Source organism: Microchirus variegatus (genome assembly GCF_963457635.1).
Source record: "Microchirus variegatus genome assembly, chromosome: 10".
Classification (NCBI taxonomy): Eukaryota; Metazoa; Chordata; class Actinopteri; order Pleuronectiformes; family Soleidae; genus Microchirus; species Microchirus variegatus.
The window spans coordinates 2662310-2680817 of NC_139811.1; the positions used below are offsets into that span (position 1 = coordinate 2662310).

Sequence of the window (18508 nt, forward strand, 5' to 3'; positions counted from 1 at the left end):
ATCAGTCGTACTGTCCGATGTTTATCTGTGAACATGTTGCTACGCCGTTTGCGTGTTTTCGTCTATTTTTCAACTGGAACACGGTTAACTCGGAGTAGACGTCACTGCCACAATTCACACCGATGTAAATTTAACGCAGTCTTAGCGCGTAGAAAAACTACAGCGTCCAAGTTAAAAAAACACCTCGTTTGTGTGGCATTTCTTTATTCATTTCAACAAAAATCCATAATCTATATTCATATCTTACTAATTAATGTACAACGCAAAAGCAATATACATTGCGTTTTCTTCAGTCAATCCACACACACAAGCCAAATTAACAAAAAAAAAATCTGAAGTTCATTTAAATTAAAATGTCAAAAAGTAATTTCCTCATGTTTCATAAAGTTTCCGTCTCTTTGCGTCGACGTCTGCCTCCTCCTCCTGGTTACGTTTGGCACTGCGGCCGTCCACCGCCGCCGCCGCCGCGGTCGTCCACTGGACGATGTTCGCCTCGCCGCCACCGCCGTCGCCTCTCAGATTCTTCATCTCCCTCTTCTCTCTTCTCTCCTCCATCTCCTCAATATCGTTGGCAAAGAGGGTTTTGAGTGCGGGAATGAGTCTGGGGAGGGTTTTAAAGTCTCCGAAGCGAATCTGAGAAAACACACGTGATGAAGACGACGGTGAAGAGAACGCAGCAAATCTGACGCTAACGTCCTACAGAATCGTCAGAGACGCCACGATATTTAAAGATGCATTATGTAATAAATCTAAAGCCATAAAACTGGCCATAAAATCCTCCTAATATGTCACAGAGACTCAGGAATAATGTTCATATAACAAACTGAACTCACCAACAACAACAGTACAGACAAAATATTTGCATTAAAAAAAAATATTTTGCAGACTGCAAATCATGTTTATGTTTTGAAATCACGTTATGGCGTCATGTGGCGCCACCTACCGCCGTCTACCAATCATTGCAGTCAGTAGAGTCTCAGCTGCCGAGCGACCACGGGTTGCCAGTTACGTCAGAAAACGAATCCTAAAAGGTATTTTAGGATATTTTGAATTTGAATGTAGTCACCGTTTTTTGGCCACATTCCTACATACCGCGCCTTTAAGTCACGATATTATCACAATATTGCGATATTTATTGGGATTTCCCCCCCCCCCCCCCTATTTTTAAACTGTAAAATCATGTACAAATTAGCGCTGTGCAATAGGTTAGCGCAGGACACGTTTCCATGACGACTGACCGGAAAAAGACATTAGCATTAGCTGCATTAGCTCCGTTAGCGCACCTACAGTTGAACTGGAGCGGTCTGTTTATTAAAGGAAAAGAGCAGCGCTACAAATAGCTAGCATGCCTGTGTAACTGCGTATGTGTGCCTCTGTTTTTAAAGTTTAGCGTTACTTTAGAGCAGGGGTTCTCAAAGTTCTGATACCTGAGGGCCTATTTAGGAACCCAACATTGGACTGAGGGCCACCAAAGGAAAAAAAAACAGAAATAAATCCCATTTGTAATCATTTTAATGACCAGATTGCAGTTCTACAGTTTAGCGTTAAGTAATATTCGCGTTAATATAATGTCATTTAAGCATTAATATAATAACGCTTTATAATTTACTGGGTACCCAGTATACCCAGTAAATTTACCCAGTATTTTGGCCATTGTTCTTACCTTCTAATTACAGGTTAATACCAAGTAACACATTTCTGTTACCATATATTTACTGGGTAAATAGCTAGTAATTGGGGGCTGTAGCTACCTGCTTATTACCAGGTTATAACCCAATAATCCACTAAAATTCACCATATAGAAACCAGGTAAATACCCAGTATTTTTGTTTACACTTATTGGTCTGTATCCAGTAATGTCCAATAAACATTTAACAAGCTTAGTCGCTCCTGGATTAAAACTATCAACTGTAATTCACTGCGGGGCCGCCAGAAATGTTTCTGTGGGCCACCATTGGCCCCCGGGCCGCACTTTGAGAACCAATGCTTTAGAGACTCATTTTAACAAATCGGGAGTCGCGTAAACACGACGTCACGCGCGTCTTTTTTCCCGGGCAGTCGTCGTGGAAACGCCGTTTGACGTCGCTCAACGCCGTTGACGCGTTAACGTTTGACAGCGCTAGTAAAAAAATCTCCGTCTTTAAAATCCAAAATACGGGCAAACCGTAAGACAACCTGCACAAACGCGCATTCACATCGATAAATGTAAAAACGCTTTGTTTTAGACAGATATCGTGACCTGTCGCTATACGATTGCCGCACAGTACGCCGATTATCGCAGAATCGGTGCGTCGCGATATTATCGGTATCGTGGACCATGTATGGTATCGTGACGGACACCGCGAGTAATCGTTTTGTTTGGTCCAGAAAATGGCAAGAAATGTCGAAAAAAACTCAATCGGGGTTTCCCAAATCTCCAAATGACGACGTTTTGTACATTTTAAAGATTTTTTTTTGCTGTACGGAGCAAAGAAAACCATACAATAATCTGGTTAAGGGCTTATGAAGCACTCAAACTGATTAATTTGTTTATTTATCCGTTTATTAACTGGTTTATCTGTCCATCAAAGACACCAAAGGTGGATCGCTCGGATCACCAGTGTGTCCAGCGTCGACTTTGGCGGAGTTTGGACCAGAGATATCGGTAGAAATACGACAGTTAGCAAACGGATATATTGGTATCGCGGGCCGTGTATCCTATCGTACACTACGGTCTCTGTATCGGGTTTACGTACCCTCATGTGGTCGAAGGATATCCCGACTTTGTCGGTGAAGTCCTCGCTGAAGAGCGGGATCTTGGCGTAGCGTTGGCTGAAGTGGTTGAGCACGATGAAGTCGGCGTTCATCTTCACGCCGATGCCGATGGCCTGCGACGTCGTGCTGCCAGGGGAAAAAAAGAGACGCGTTTAAGCGAGAGACTCTCAGCTAATATCGTCCTCTGCACAGACGTAAGAGACGCTTTCGTGGAGACGGATGCTCACTCTGCCGCCGTAAAAAAAAGGGGGAAAAGAAATCGATGGCAATCGTCTGTGGAGGTGCGAGGGAATCTAACGAGCTACTAAAACCACGACGGCAAACCTCCGACGGCTAATCCGGTTATTTTGTATCTGTAGGCGGTCGACGGCTTTAACTGCTGCCGTCTGACTTTTCGTAAAATAATTCTATCCATTTGCGCAAATCGCATGAAAAGGGACAGTTAATTTTTGTTTAAAGTGGAGTTAAATGAGATAGTGGCGAGATTCACTCGCTCAAACCAAACCCCGTAGAGAAAACGAGTGATTTTTACATCAAGGCTCGCACGAGTTGTTGATCCATCGCTGCCTCCATCATCAACTTCAAATGTAATTCTGCTAAAAACCTCAGTATTTCAAGTATTTTGTTTGGATTTACCCAAGTGACACAAACGTATAAATGAGGCAGCAGCAGATCAGCAGCTCTATACGTCCTCACAAGCTAAAGACGATGATTTTCTCTATGGGGTTTTGGTGCAGAGTTGTTGTTTTTTTTGCCTTTGGCTATAATCTATTCCAGCCATGTTTTAATACATTCGTGCTAATTATATTGAAGAAAAAGTGTAGTTCTATCAGATTTAGACCACGTTTTCTCACTCACTCACTCACACCAAACTCCATAGAGAATATCAACGATTTTACACAAAGTTACGCACGTGTTGTCGATCCCCTGCTGCCAGTAATTAGTAATTACAACCGTGTTATTTTGCAACCTCAGTATTTGGAAAATGCTTGTTAAGGTTTAACAAATAGACACAAACTCTACAATATGACTAAAGAAGAGATAAAAACACTGATTTTCTCTATGGGGTTTGGTGCAGGAGAGTTAAACATCAAAGATTTTATTATTATTATAAGTTTTTATTTGTTTTAACTCCTTTAAACACGTCTCACTGTTATTATTTTCAATATCCTTTTCATTAAGTAGTACTATTATTATCCGTTGCCATGTTTCTAAACAATATTGGATACATTTTTTTTATTTTGCACGTCTATAGTCTTGTAACGACGTAATTTTGCAATTTAAAAGCAAAAGAAACACAAAATTTACGGTTTAATCCAGTCGTCTCAAACTTGCCGCCCCAAAATCAAATCAATTTATAATGAGTTTAGAGATGAAACGATTAATCCATCATTAATTGATACAATAAATTAACCTGTTTGAAGCTTTTTTCATGATTAAAACCAGTTTTAGCTTCTTAAATGTGAATATTTTTGTCGTTTCTTTGCTCCACATAAACAAAGAAATCGTTAAAACTGAATCGTTTTGGGTTTGTGGACAAAAACGAGACATTTGAGAACGTTGTCTTTTCCAGGTTTTTTAACATTTACTGACATTTTCTGGACCAAAAACAGCTGCAACTAACGAAAATATTCGTTAGTTGCCGCTCTAAATGAGTCATTTCTGTATGTTTTTTATTCCCATATTAAATTTGCAGTTTATATTGTCAAAACAATCACTTTTAATGTGAAATTATGTGAAATCTCATCATAAATATTATTATTTCTCAAAAAGTTGACCTTTTTTTGACTTCACCGGCCCCTTCCTGACCTAACTAGACACTCAGTGGCCCCCAGGTCATTAAAGCGCGAGACCCCTGGTTTAATCAGACGTAAATATCGTGACGTGAGCCTTTGGTTAATGGTCTATCGCGGTCGTTTTCACCTGTGCTTCTTCTCCTCGGCCTCCTCCTCCAGTCCGTCCTCCAGCGTGGCCTCGTGTATCAGCAGCGTCGCGTCTTTCCCTGCAGACGGAAACAGAAACAGCAGCCGCACAATCAGACGAGCTCTTACAGCCTCTTCCCGTCCCACAGGAAATCAGTCAGGTAATCAAGGCCCCGGCACACGCCCCCTGTTTGTCTGCTGAGCCGAGCCTTTTATAATGAACAGGCGGCGGCGGCGGCGGCGGCGGCGGCCGTGGCCGCGGCGGGATTTATATATACGGCGTTTCTCTCCTGGACCGAATCCAGTCGAGCAATTTAGGAGGAGTCAATGAAGTGGGATCCCACAGGAGCCATTAGAGGAGAGATGAGAGCGAGTCAGGGCGCTGAGGAAATATCAGATAAATTATTCAGATCGGCCTCCCGGTTTTGGCGACGATGACCCTGCGTTCATCACGTGGGATATATATAAAGTGCGCGCTCAATTAGCCATTAGCGACAGCGTTGTCGTCAGCGTGGCTCTCTGATACAGGAAGGGTCTCACACTTTAATGACCTGGGGGCAACCGAGTGTCCAGTTAGGTCAGTAAGGGGCTGGTGAAGTAAAAAAAAAAGGCCAACTTTTTGAGAAATAATAATATTTGTGATGATATTTGACATCATTTCACATTAAAAGTGATTGTTTTGATATGGAACCAAAAAAAAGTTGACTATATAAACGTATTTATGATGCAAATTTGATATAGGAATAAAAAACATACAGAAATAACTTGTTTAGAGTTTTATTTTTGGTCCAGAAAATGTCAGTTAAATGTTAAAAAAACGTTGATTAGTGTTTGTCAAACCTGGAAATGATGTCTTTCTTTTTGTCCACAAAGCAAAATGATTCAGTTTGAATGATTTCTTTGTTATGTGGAGCAAAGAAATGACGAAAATATTCACATTTAAGCCAACTTTTTGCGAAATGATAATATTTATGATGATATTTGACATCATTTCACAATAAAAGTGATTGTTTTGATACGGAATGAAATTTAATATAGTGTTAAAAAAACATACAGAGATAAATAACTAATGCTGGGCACGTTAGCGGCGGCTAACGGCTTTAATGTTAGCGCGTGACGTTTCTTTGATGACTGACCGGAAAAAGACGTGCGTGATGTCATGTTTACATGCGACGTCCAGGCACCGTTTACCAGTTAGCTCCGTCAGCTCCCTGAGCTGCGTTAGCTCCTTTAGCGCCGTTAGCGCGCCTACAGTGGACCTGGAGCGGTCTGTTTATGAAACAAAAAGCAGCGCTACAAATAACCAGCGTACCTGTGCCTCTGTAGCGTTACTTTAGAGCACAGGTGTCAAACTCAAGGCCCGGGGGCCAGATGTGGCCCGCCACGCCAATGTATGTGGCCCGCGAGTGATCGATTGGTCTTAAAAATCTGTGTTAAGATAGGTCCATGCTGCTTTAAGACTACATTTCCCACAATGCACGGCGATGTGACGGCACTAGGTCGCAGTGTATCATTGTATATGCGTCATGCGACGAGTGAAATAAACAAATACAGAATAGTTACCTTTAGTTTACATTATATTTGGTTTTATGTAGTTACATTTATTCTGTATGACGGTTACATCTGGCCCTTTGAGGGTAACCATGATGCTGATGTGGCTTAGAGACTAATTTTAACAATCGGGAGTCACGTAAACATGAAGCGCGTCATGCGCTAACGCTGACGCCGTTAACCACACTTGAAAATTGGATATTTATTTATATAAGTTGATATTAAGTGACGTGGCCACATGCAATTGATTTGGGGGCCGCACGTCTGAGACCCGCCGCTCTAATCGCTCCGAGCGTCACTGACCGATGCGTACGAATCCTTCGCAGGGCATGGTGTCGCCGGAGAACGCCAGTTTCCAGCCCGACTGGTGAGCGAAGCTGCAGGCGAAGGCGTTCTTGCAGTGATGCACCGTGCACGTCCGGAACTGAAGCACAAACAAAAACACGAACACAAACGAGGAGGAGGAGGAGGACGATGAGTCACAGCTTTTAAAGAAAGAGGGAAAAGCAAAAAATACAGAGCGACGTTTGCGCTCAAAGTGACGCAGACCTCGGTCAGGTCGTTGTTCTTCAGCGCGGCTTTGATCAGCGACTCCGTCCACTGTCTGGGCGGCTCGGCGCCGTCGCACAGGAGGGCGTTAGGGATGAGGCTGAAAACAGACGAGAGACGGTGAAACAATATGTACTGTAACAAGTTAAATTTGAGACTTTTTAAGAACAATAACTCGAGCAGACGATAATCGAGATTAAATGCCCACAATAGCACTCATCCTTGGTTAATTGTCGTTTCCTCGCCGTTTGTCATTAAACTAGCATTTTCCCCACCTCTCACACCGCATTTAAGACCATTTAATACTTTTTCAGGGCCTTAATTACTTACTTTTTATATTTACAATACTTTTTAAGGAAAAGTGCTTGAACCCTGCATTCTCTTGAGTGGCCACAAGGGGGCAGCGACTCCACTAGTTTGTGTGTAGGTCTGTGAGAAAATGAGCCAACTTCAAAGTCTTAGTGACGAGTTTCAGGTCAAAACAGCACTTTTAAAAAATCAATAAGATCCCATTTAAGTCAAACAAGTCTAGAGAACCACGGTTCTCAAGCTGCGTGGCGTGGACCACCAACGGTACGCAATCGTGATACCAGTGCTCGTGTCGACGTACTTGACGTGGCTGAGGATCTCCTCACAGTGCTCGTGGTAGCGGTTGAGCCAGGTCATGATCTGCGACGGCGCGATCAGGCTCACGGGGCTGAACGCGATCCCCAACGCCATCTGGAGGACGGAAACGTAACGACGGCGTTAGTCGAAAGCACTCGAGAAGATGTTCGATATAAAACTGGGAAAAAACAAATCTGTAAAAATGTAAAAACATGAACTAATAAGCGTTTTATTTACCAGCGCTCGTTTCCTCTGGTACAGCAGATTCAGCAGACCCTGAAACAAAACGTCTGAGGGTTAAATATCACGTAGAACAGACTCCGTAATCCACTCCAAATCATTGAGGTGTATTTATTTACCGTGTGATGGTCGGCGTGCAAGTGCGAGATGAAGACGGTGGACATCTTGGACAGGGCGACGTCCACGTCGTCCCCGTAGTGTCTGCAGAGCTGACCGAAGGTTCCTTCTCCACAGTCCAGCAGGATGGAGTGACTCGGGCTACGAAGGCGTGAAAACAACAACAGTAAATTGGCGTAGAATGAGTCACCAAAATGGACTCCCAAAATTCCAAATGGCCGACTTCCTGTTGAGTTGAGGCCATGGTTACGGTCGACTTTTTTGTTCGCCTCTGTCCATAACATCTTACCACCAAGTTTCGGGAAATTCGGTGGAACTCAATTTTGCCGAAGTGTCGGCTACTTCCTGTTTCGTGGTCAAAATGTTCCAAAACGCAGAGGGTTACCGTGAGACTACGCCATTTTGAATCCGCAAAACCTTTTGACAACTTTTCATCTTTGATGTGTCTAGTACAAATTGCCGTGTTTGTCTTATGTCGCGCTCGGACGAGTTCGCTCATTTAGGTAGGGTGGGCTTCGGCAAAGTGGACGCCAAAATTAAATTTGGCCGACTTCCTGTTGAGTTGAGGCCATGGTTACGGTCGACTTTTTTATTCGTCTCTGTCCATAACATCTTACCACCAAGTTTCGGGAAATTCGGTGGAAGTCGACGTATGCCGAAGTCATTGGGCACTTCCTGTTTTGTGGCGAATGGTCGGAATTTGCCAAAACGCAGAGGGTTACCGTGACCACGCCGTTTTGAATCCGCAAAATCTTTCCGCAACTTTTCACCTTTGATGCGTCTAATACAAATGGGCGTATGTTTTTTATGTCTAGTGACGAGTTCGCTCATTAACGTAGGGTGGAATTCGCCAAAGTGGATGCCAAAATTCAAATTGGCCGACTTCCTGTTGAGTTGAGACCATAGTTACGGTCGACTATTTTGTTCGTCTTGGTCAATAACATATTACCAGCAATTTTGGGGAAATTCGGTGGAACTAAATTTTGCCTCTGTTTTCATCTTAGGGTGATTTTTTATTTTTAAGAAAATAAATGAACAAATATGACTTTTAAGAACAATCATGTTGTTTTTTATTATTTAAAAAATCTCTTGTTTTGAGAGATAAAAGTCGAGTTTCATACCTAACATTAACTAAAGTCCCACTGACGTTCCTGATCTTCATCGGTTGAGCTGATCCCGTCCCCAAGAAAACCACCTCTGGATATTTGGGCCCTGCTGTCAAAAAAAAAAACATGATTGCACATTTTTAAAATCTCTATTTTTCAAGTATTTCCACACACACTAAACACAGAAAACCCGGCTCTGTAAAGCTAAAAATATCCGGCCGTGTTTGGCGAGGAGAACTGACCGGAGGGATTTTCAGCATCACTGGAGCAGATCTTCCTGCACTTGTCCACTTCGTCCAGAAAGTTGGGCACGTCTGAAGCCTCTTTCACAAACTCCTCCACGCTGCAGGAGGGAATCGCGTCTCTGTAACGAACGAGAGACGCAGGAGTGAAGAGGAGGAGGAGGAGGAGGAGGAAGAGGAGGAGGAGGCGACACACACCACTGCACCAGTGCCAAAAGCACTGGTGAGGAAAACAGGGATTCTTCTCACACTGATGATTCTACAGCGTTTGACAGAAACAGAGCGAAGGAAAGGAAAGATAACGAAAAACACGCCGACGCTTGTGAGACGAGTTTTTAAAAGAAGAAGAAGACGGAAGACGACAGAGGTCAAACTGACCTTTGCCACTCCATCACAGGCCGGAGCTGGAACTTGAGCAGACACTCGGCTCTGACCACGGGGACGTGGAGATCGGCCGGAGGATCCTGAGAAAAACAGAGAAGGTCGTCGTTCAAGAGCGTCACCGTCACCACCAGAGTCTTAAACGGGGGTGTTTTTGTAAGCCGGACCAGTAAAAATAACAGCATACTAACTTAAGAACAACAAGAACAAGAAGTATCTTTTTACAAAACATGACATTTTGTGGGAAATTTAGTGCAATTTCAACAATATCGTGTCTAAATTTACCCATTTACCCATCACAGTGGATCTTGAAAGGCACAAACATTTAGTCACAGGTATCTGGAAATTAAAAATAAAGTATTTCAAATTACTATTAGAATGTAATCGTAATGTGAAATTTTAACAAATTCATCCTGCGGGCTGGATTGGACCCTCTAGCTTGTTAAAAGATAGTTTAATCCAAAATGGCGGCCTTCCTGTAGGGTTCACAGGACACTTGTCATCGACTTTTATTTACGGTCCAACTTAATGAACCCATGTACCAAATTTCGTTCATGACCGACTAGCACTTATTTGCGTCAGTTTTTAGCCCCTACCACTTCCAATTTTCCACGCATTTTCACCGAACATTAGCGGTCGCAAAATCTGTGCGTTTCGGGGGAATGTTCAGGAATCTTTTTTCAAAAATGCGAAAAATAATAATAATAATAATAATAACAACAATAACTCTTGCACAGTCATGCTCAAACCCTAACTGTTATTTGTACATAACTACGACAACAACTCCGCTAACGCAAACAACTCTTCTGTCCTCGTTTAGAGCGAAAATTCAATGTTTCTGGTTTTCCCACTAACTGACAGTAGGGGGCAGTGGAGACATTTAACCATCACAATGTTTGTGAATTAAAAAATAAAAATAAAAATAAAATAAAAGTGGGGGCTGACTGAATTCAAAATTAAATTAAATTAAATTAAATTAAATTAAATTAAAATGGGGGCTGACTGTGAATTAAATTAAATTAAAAATTTAATTAAAAATTTAATTAAAAATTTAATTAAAAATTAAATTAAAGTGAGGACTGACCGGGAATTAAATAAAAATAAAATTGAAATAAATAAAACTAAACAAAATTAAATTAAATTGAAGTGGGGGCTGACTATGAATTACATTAAAAATAAAATTGAAATAAAACAAAACAAAACAAAACAAAATTTAATTGAATTTAATTTAGTTTTCCAATCAGCAAAGTCTGTTTTGAGAGCAACTGTACAAACGACCCAGTATCAGCGTGATGTTCTCCATGTGTACTCGTCCACTGACCTTTGTTCTGACGGACCTGAGCTGTGGGAAGATCTCGGGGTGGATCACGTTGAGCTGAGCTTGGATCTTGTGGCTCCTGATGTTGTAGTCGGTGCAGACCTGCTCGTTCAGGACCAGGTGCTCCGTCGTGGACGGGAACCTGCGGGAAAACACGGACAAGAAGAAGAAGAAGAAGAAGAAGAAGGAAACTCGGAAAAAGAACGTCAGGAATAAACAAAAAGGTAAAGTAAGAAGGAGAAGAGTCTCGAACCTGTCCATCCACTCTTTGTACTGATCCGAGTTCAGCACAGACTCTGGAGTCATGTGGACCACCAGCACAGCAGAGTCTTCTCCGGTTTGGTATCTACAACAAATGACTGATTTAGATCCTTGACCCAACGCTTCAAAAACACAACAACTGTCCCTTTAAAAAGTGTCTCCTCACCGTCTCAGTTGTCCGTTGTTGCAGACAGCGGCGACAAACTCCTCAGACGGACACTCCACGATAATGAAGACGGGTCCTGGATCAGTGGGAGTGCAGACCTGCTCGGGACGAATCTACGACGACAACACTGTGAGACGTCGACACAGCCACAGTAAAGGGGTTAATTAAAGGTAAAAAAGACTCTTTCTTCACACCTCTCTTCCTTCGTACGTGACGCTTCTCCCCGCCTTCAGTTGTGTGATGAGTGGACCGATGGCTGCTGTGCCTCTGCAGGGGAAAAAGTATATAAAAAGTATGAATTTATAAAACTCCTTAAATAACGTAGTTCCACCAAATTTTCCAAAACTTGGTGCGATGATGTTAGAGACCAAGACGAACAAAAAAGTAAATCGTAACTATGGCCTCAACTCAACAGGAAGTCGGCCAATTTGAATTTTGGTGTCCATTTTGGGCGATTTGCACCCTTCGCAAATGAGCGAACTCTGGGCCAATTTGTACTCGATACGTCAAAGGCGAAATGTTGTCGAGAGGTTTAGCAGATTTAAAAGACGTGGCCATGGCAACCCTCTGCGGTTTGGCGAGTTTAGAGCGTTCGCCACGAAACAGGAAGTTCCCTGTGACTTCGGCATAAACTGAGTTTTACCGAATTTCCCGAATCTTGGTGGGATGATGTTCTAGAACAAGACGAACAAAAAAGTAGACTGTAACCATGGCTTCAATTCAACAGGAAGTTGGGCAATTCAAATTTTTGCGTCCATTTTGGGCGATTTGCATCCTACGTAAATGAGCGAATTCGTATGAACGCATTTGACGTACCAACATAAAAAATCAGGCCAATTTGTACTAGGTGCAGCAAAGTTGAAATGTTGTCGAAAGGTTTAGCGGATTCAAAAGGCATGGCCATGACAGTCCTCTGCGGTCTGGCAAATTTCGACATAAACCGAGTTTCACCGAATTTCCCGAAACTTGGTGGGAAGATGTTAGAGACCAAGACGGACTAAAAAGTCAACCGTAACCATGGCCTTAACTCAACAGGAAGTGGGCCATTTTTAATTTTGGCGGCCATTTTGGGTGATTTGCACCCTACGTAAATGAGCGAACTCGTTTGTTGTACCGGCATAAAAAAAAGGGCCAATTTGTACTAGATACATCAAAGACGAAATGTTGTCGAAAAGTTTAGCGGATGCAAAACGGCGTGGCCATGGCAACCCTCTGCTGTTTTTGGCGAATTTCGAGCGTTCGCCACGAAACAGGAAGTACCCTATGACTTCCGCATAAACTGAGTTTCACCAAATTTACCGAAACTTGGTGGGATGATGTTATAGAACAAGACGAACAAAAAAGTAAACCGTAACCATGGCCTCAACTCAACAGGAAGTGGGCCATTTTTAATTTTGGTGTCCATTTTGGGTGATTTGCATCCTATGTAAATGAGTGAAAAGTATACATTTAAGGTAATAAAACTCCTCTGTGACACAAACATCCACTCACACGGGAAGTCCAAGCTCTCGGGCCTGAGCCACCAAGAAATTCCCTTTCTTTGCGTGAAGCTGTGACCAAAAAAAGAGAAGAAAGAAAAGAACGGATCAAAATAAAACGTCCGTGCAGTTTTTTAAACGTCACATCGCAGCGTGAGGACGTTCGCGGTCTCTTACCTTACATATGAAGGCGACCACCAGGTGAGACGCGTCTCTGGTGACTCTGCTTCGTTTTTCACCTTAAAATAAAATTTAAAAAAAATATTAGAGAGGAAAATATACGACACGACGACACGAAAAACATAATCCTCATCTGGATTATGTTTAATTAGAGTCTGGCTGCTGCTGGTTGACTTTTCATTTTCCCCCTCATCTCTCAGGATCACTTAATCCCTCGGAGACGCCTGCAGGCTGAGCAGGGAACTGCGCTCACCTGGACTCGTTCTGCAGCTGTTGTGGTCCACGTCGTCCGTCTGTGACGCTGCAGGACGAAGAGGAGGAGGAGGAGGATGAGGAGGGCTGCTGGACCTGGGCGACGACTTCCTGCCAAGACCCTTCGACTGGGCTGAGGAGTCACGTGGGGAAAGAGCAATATAAGTAAGTGGACAATAGAATAACTTTAAATATAGACACTTTAAAAAAGACTCACCGAACACCGGCACCTGATAAACGGTCATAGTTTCGTCCGAGTACGTCTCTGCGGTGTACGGTCGAACGGCTGCGAGAACACGACATAATATGACCATGATGTCTTATTGGAAATAACAATAACACAGCTCAGTGCAATTGAACACAAGTACAGGGTTCCCACGCCTTGGTTGACATGAAATTCAAGGACTTTCCAGGACCAATTCCCACAAATTCAAGGACTAAAATGTGCTGTAGTCAACGACATTTACCTCATGGAACAGATTACCTTCTCTGTTCGCCTTCAGAAGAACATATTTATCTTTAACTGTGGGCCAAATGGGTAAGATATGTTCGTCTTTATTTGGACTAACGAATAGTTTGTATTGTTTGTTTTATTTCAAAACTCCCTGGTAGACATTTCTTTATTTGCTCTTTTATATACGTCCATCTTTCCCAATTTGTTCTAGTTGTATTTTGACTGTATTAAAAACAAAAATTCCAATTGTGAGCAGCAGATGTACCATTGTATGTTATCTAAGCGCTGTGTTATCATCTCACAAAACAAAAATACAAAATCGTAGTCTACGTACATTTAAGCGACGCAGGGGCGTGAAACAGTAGGTGGCGTCGTAACAAACGAAGGAAGACGTTCGACCTAAAATATCAACTTCACTTCCTCCTTGCACCAAATCAATCAAGCACTTTCAATGACCTCAAGGACCTGTGGGAACCCTGAAATATCACCTTTGTCAAATTCAGTGAAAGTAAAGTGAACGCACACAGCTTGATGTTGTCCAGCGGTCCAGAGAAACACTTGATGGCGCTGACGTAGTTGTCCTTTAAATGAGAGACAGAGGTCAGTGAGTGGACATGTGTTCGTATTAGCGGTTCAATGTGATACTGTTTTCTTTAAAATAGCGATTAGGGTCGCGAAATCCAAAGAATAAACAGATCTCATACGTCTGTTCAGACCCGTATGAGATTATATAACAATAATAAAGTGTTTTTTTTAGTCTCTCACCAGCTGTGGAGGTCCAGAGAGGACACACTCGGGGACACCGGTGTCCCTCAGAGTCAGGATCATCCCTGCAGTTATGACAACAACAACAGAAAAATCATCACATTTAACATGATTTTTAACTTTTAGCTTCCCTGACCCTCTTTTTGGAGTCCCTGCTCAAACCAGACTAAACAGACTAAACCTCTAGCGCTATGTGGATTATGTTGGTATCAAAATAAAAATAAAACCTGTGAGATTCACCGTAGATTCCACTGTGTCAGAGTAAATGCACATGGAACACAGCAGAAATAAAGGATTTTTTTCTCTCTCGCCTAAAAAAATATTGCATTTTAAAGTAAATATCACCTTTAAAATCTGCAGTAGGGACTTAAAAACGCATGGAGGTCATGTGACAACGTGTGGAAGCGAGCTGTGCAAAGTCTGATGCTGCTGAAGTGAAGCGGAGTAAAATGACAGAGGTTTTAGTAAAGAGATGTCTCTGCGTTCTCTCGTTTGGCTCAGTGCGGTAATTCCTAATTTTAGCCACTTGGGGGCAGCAGACTCAAACACAACACACAGCATAGATCCACATCTACCTTCTTCTTTTTCAGTGGACAGAGTGAATGACTGGCTGTGAATAAATGGCTGTGTGATGCTCACCGTCTGCTCTGTGACTGCGTCTGCCTGCCTCATCCTCACTCACTGATAACTGCTGCTTTTTTTTAACAACAAAAAATGTGTTATTTGCTATTATTTTAATCTCTCCCCCCAAAACTCGACCATGAGAGAGAAGCTGCTGACCTGCTAAACCTCCCACGTTCGGCCAGCTCAGTCTGGTCAGGAAGATGTTGTCCAGGCGAGCGGCTCGGAGTCTGACACAGGGAAATAAATCCACGTTAACGCTGGAAAAACAAAAGACCGGGACAGTGTTGTTGTGTTATTACAGCGCGACGGAGGACGTGGATCACTCACTTGTGCTCCTGCATGAGTCGCTGAGTTCCTTCACCACAGTTGAACAGGTACCTGCAACAGAGAAGAGTCCGGCTTTATTTCTGCTGCTCATTTCAACCAGAACAACCTCAGTTCACCAAAGTAATACAGATCATATGTGCCAAGATAAACAATCGTTTAATGCCGCAGTAAATTTACTTTTCTTCAATATAGTCATGAATGTTTTGACTCTGTAGTTGCAGTAAAAGTGGCCCGAAAATGTCGTTAAATACAAGAAAACCATGTTGTTATTTTCAGTTGGACCTTGAGAAAAGTGTTTTACAGCCACATGCAGCACTCCTATCCTGAATATTCTTATATGAAATAGAGTTATTGCAATATCGTGATAAAAAATCGAGATATAATTTAAATTGTCATGTCACAACATTGGATTTTTGTTGAGATAAATAAAACAATACTGTGTCGATAATATCGTGCATCCCTACTTCAACACTGGACTTTTTACAGGCATGTTGGGACGATAACTGATACCGATATATGCATTTACCAATATCCAATAATACATCTTAAAGCCAATAAATGCCGATACCAGGCCGATAATATTGTCCATCCCTACTTCGATATTGGACTTTTTGCCAATATATGATACGGTGATATGTAGGGAGTGCTTGGGCCGATAACAGATACCGATATATATGCGTTTGCCAATATCCAATAATATTTTTAAAGGCAATATCTGCAGATGCGATACAGTGCCAATAATATTGTGCATCCTTACTTTGATATTGGACTTTTTGGCAATATATGTGCATTTGCCAATATCCGATTATACGTTTTAAAGCCAATAGATACCAATACCAGGCCGATAATATTGTGCATCCCTTTGATATTGGACCTTTTGCCAATATCCGATACACCGATATGTTTGGGCCAATAACGGATACCGATATATATGCGTTTGCCAAAATCCAATAATACATTTTATAGGCAATATCTGCTGATACGATACCGTGCCAATAATATTGTGCATCCCTACTTTGATATTGGACTTTTTGACGATATATGTGTTTGCCAATATCCGATGATAAACTTTAAAGCTAATATCTGCGGATACTGTACCGATAACATCGCATTCCTTCTTCGATATTGGACTTTTTGCCAATATCTGATATGCCAATATGTTGGGAGTGCTTGGGCCGACAACAGATACCGATACATATGTGTTTGCCAATATCCGATAATTCATTTCAGAGGCAGTATCTGCTGGTATGATACAGTGCCGATATCGTGCATCCCTGCTTTGATATTCGGACTTTGTGCCGATATATGTGCGTTTGCCAATATCCAATAATACATCTTAAAACAAATAGATCCCAATACTAGGCCAATAATAACATGCATCCAGACTTCGATATTGGACTTTTTGCCAATATATGATACGCCAATAAGTTTGGAGTGCTTTGGCCGATAACAGATACCGATATATATGCGTTTGTCATTATTCAATAATACATTTTAGAGGCAATATCTGCTGGTATGATACCGTGCCGATAATATTGTGCATCCCTACTTTGATATCGGACTTTTTGGCGATATATGTGTGTTTGCCAATGTCCGATGACACATTTTAAAGCCAATATCTGCAGATACTGTACCGATAACATCGCATTCCTTCTTCGATATTGGACTTTTTGCCAATATCTGATATCCCAATATGTTGGGAGTGCTTGGGCCGATAACAGATACTGATATATGTGTTTGCCAATATCCAATAATACATTTTAGAGGCAATATCTGCTGGTATGATACCGTGCCGATAATATTGTGCATCCCTACTTTAATAGTGGACTTTGTGCCTATGTGTTTGCCAGTATCCAATAATACATCTTAAAGCCAATAGATCCCAATACTAGGCCGATAATATTGGGCATCCCTACTTCGACATTGGACTTTTTGACGATATTATGTGCATTTGCCAATGTCCGATGATACATTTTAAAGTCAATATCTGCCGATACTGTACCGATAACATCGCATTCCTTCTTCGATATTGGAATTTTTGCCAATATCTGATATGCCAATATGTTGGGAGTGCTTGGGCCGATAACAGATACCGATATATATGTGTTTGCCAATATCCAATAATACATTTTAGAGGCAATATCTGCTGGTATGATACCGTGCCGATATCGTGCATCCCTGCTTTGATATTGGGACTTTGTGCCGATATATGTGCGTTTGCCAATATCCAATAATACATCTTAAAACAAATATATCCCAATACTAGGCCAATAATAACATGCATCCATACTTCGATATTGGACTTTTTGCCAATATATGATACGCCAATAAGTTTGGAGTGCTTTGGCCGATAACAGATACCGATATATATGTGTTTGTCAATATCCCATAATACATTTGATGATACGATGCCAATAATGTCGTACTCTGATAGGACTTTTTGCCAGTATATTAAAGCCAATATCGGCCGATAATATCGGACCCCCCACGGAGCAGACTTGCCAGAGCCCAGGTGTTGACCGTACCTGTTGTACTCTGAGAAGACGTAAAGAGACGCGGACGTGTCTCTGCTTCCAGCACCGACCACCTGCAGGTAAACCGTGGTCGGACCGTGAAAGTCCCCGCGTCTCATCCGGCTCTCCTTGGTTTTCTGTTTGCGCAGCGGCTCGTTGTGCTTGACTTTCCTCGGTCCCGGCAGCTGCTGCTGCTGCTGCCTCATCGGACCGCAGTCACCGCTGTGGTCGCTGTTCGTCGCCATTCTACGTAAAACGTGGGAAACGGTTGGAGAATCCCGGCGTGAGGCAGCGACAACAGCAGCAGCGGCGGCGGAGAGAGTGAAGCCTTTCGCGAAGTGACACGTAAAGCACCGTAGCTTCAAACGGACCGTGTTCATACTAAAAATGTGAATATTCTATACGTCACACGTCTATTTTCACACTTTTGCTCCATTCCGACGCATGAAAGTCATTTCAGGAGGAGCTTTCATGAAGAAACACATGTACCGCAGTACTTCCGGCATCTAAATATGACGTAGATACTTCTTTATCCGTCATTGGCGTGTGGGGACTTTGACGAGCAGGCGTGCGCACCAATCACCGTGGGTTTTGACGAAAGAAGGCGTTCCCGTCGCCGTCCCCGCTCACTCGACGTTGTGATTGGCTCTCCGCTCCTGGGTGACTTTGACGTGGGCGGGGCCTTGCGTGAGAAGGAAGTGT

The 18508-nt window shown here is 42.5% G+C and overlaps 1 protein-coding gene across 1 annotated transcript; it reads right to left on the reverse strand.

The window, feature by feature from the left end:
• Positions 1-372: 372 nt before the first annotated feature.
• Positions 373-18071, reverse strand: elac2 (elaC ribonuclease Z 2; the record flags this gene model as incomplete). Its single annotated transcript, XM_083896477.1, has 24 exons — positions 17819-18071; positions 15294-15344; positions 15123-15193; positions 14343-14407; positions 14101-14158; positions 13341-13409; positions 13125-13256; positions 12869-12930; positions 12705-12763; positions 11408-11480; positions 11214-11326; positions 11040-11132; positions 10790-10928; positions 9466-9551; positions 9088-9209; positions 8861-8954; positions 7742-7880; positions 7620-7658; positions 7387-7496; positions 6777-6876; positions 6531-6651; positions 4678-4756; positions 2736-2880; positions 373-633 (listed from the first exon to the last, which is right to left on the reverse strand). Exons 1-24 carry the CDS (start codon positions 18049-18051, stop codon positions 373-375), a joined length of 2514 nt encoding a protein of 837 aa, XP_083752603.1. The 5' UTR covers positions 18052-18071.
• Positions 18072-18508: the final 437 nt, after the last annotated feature.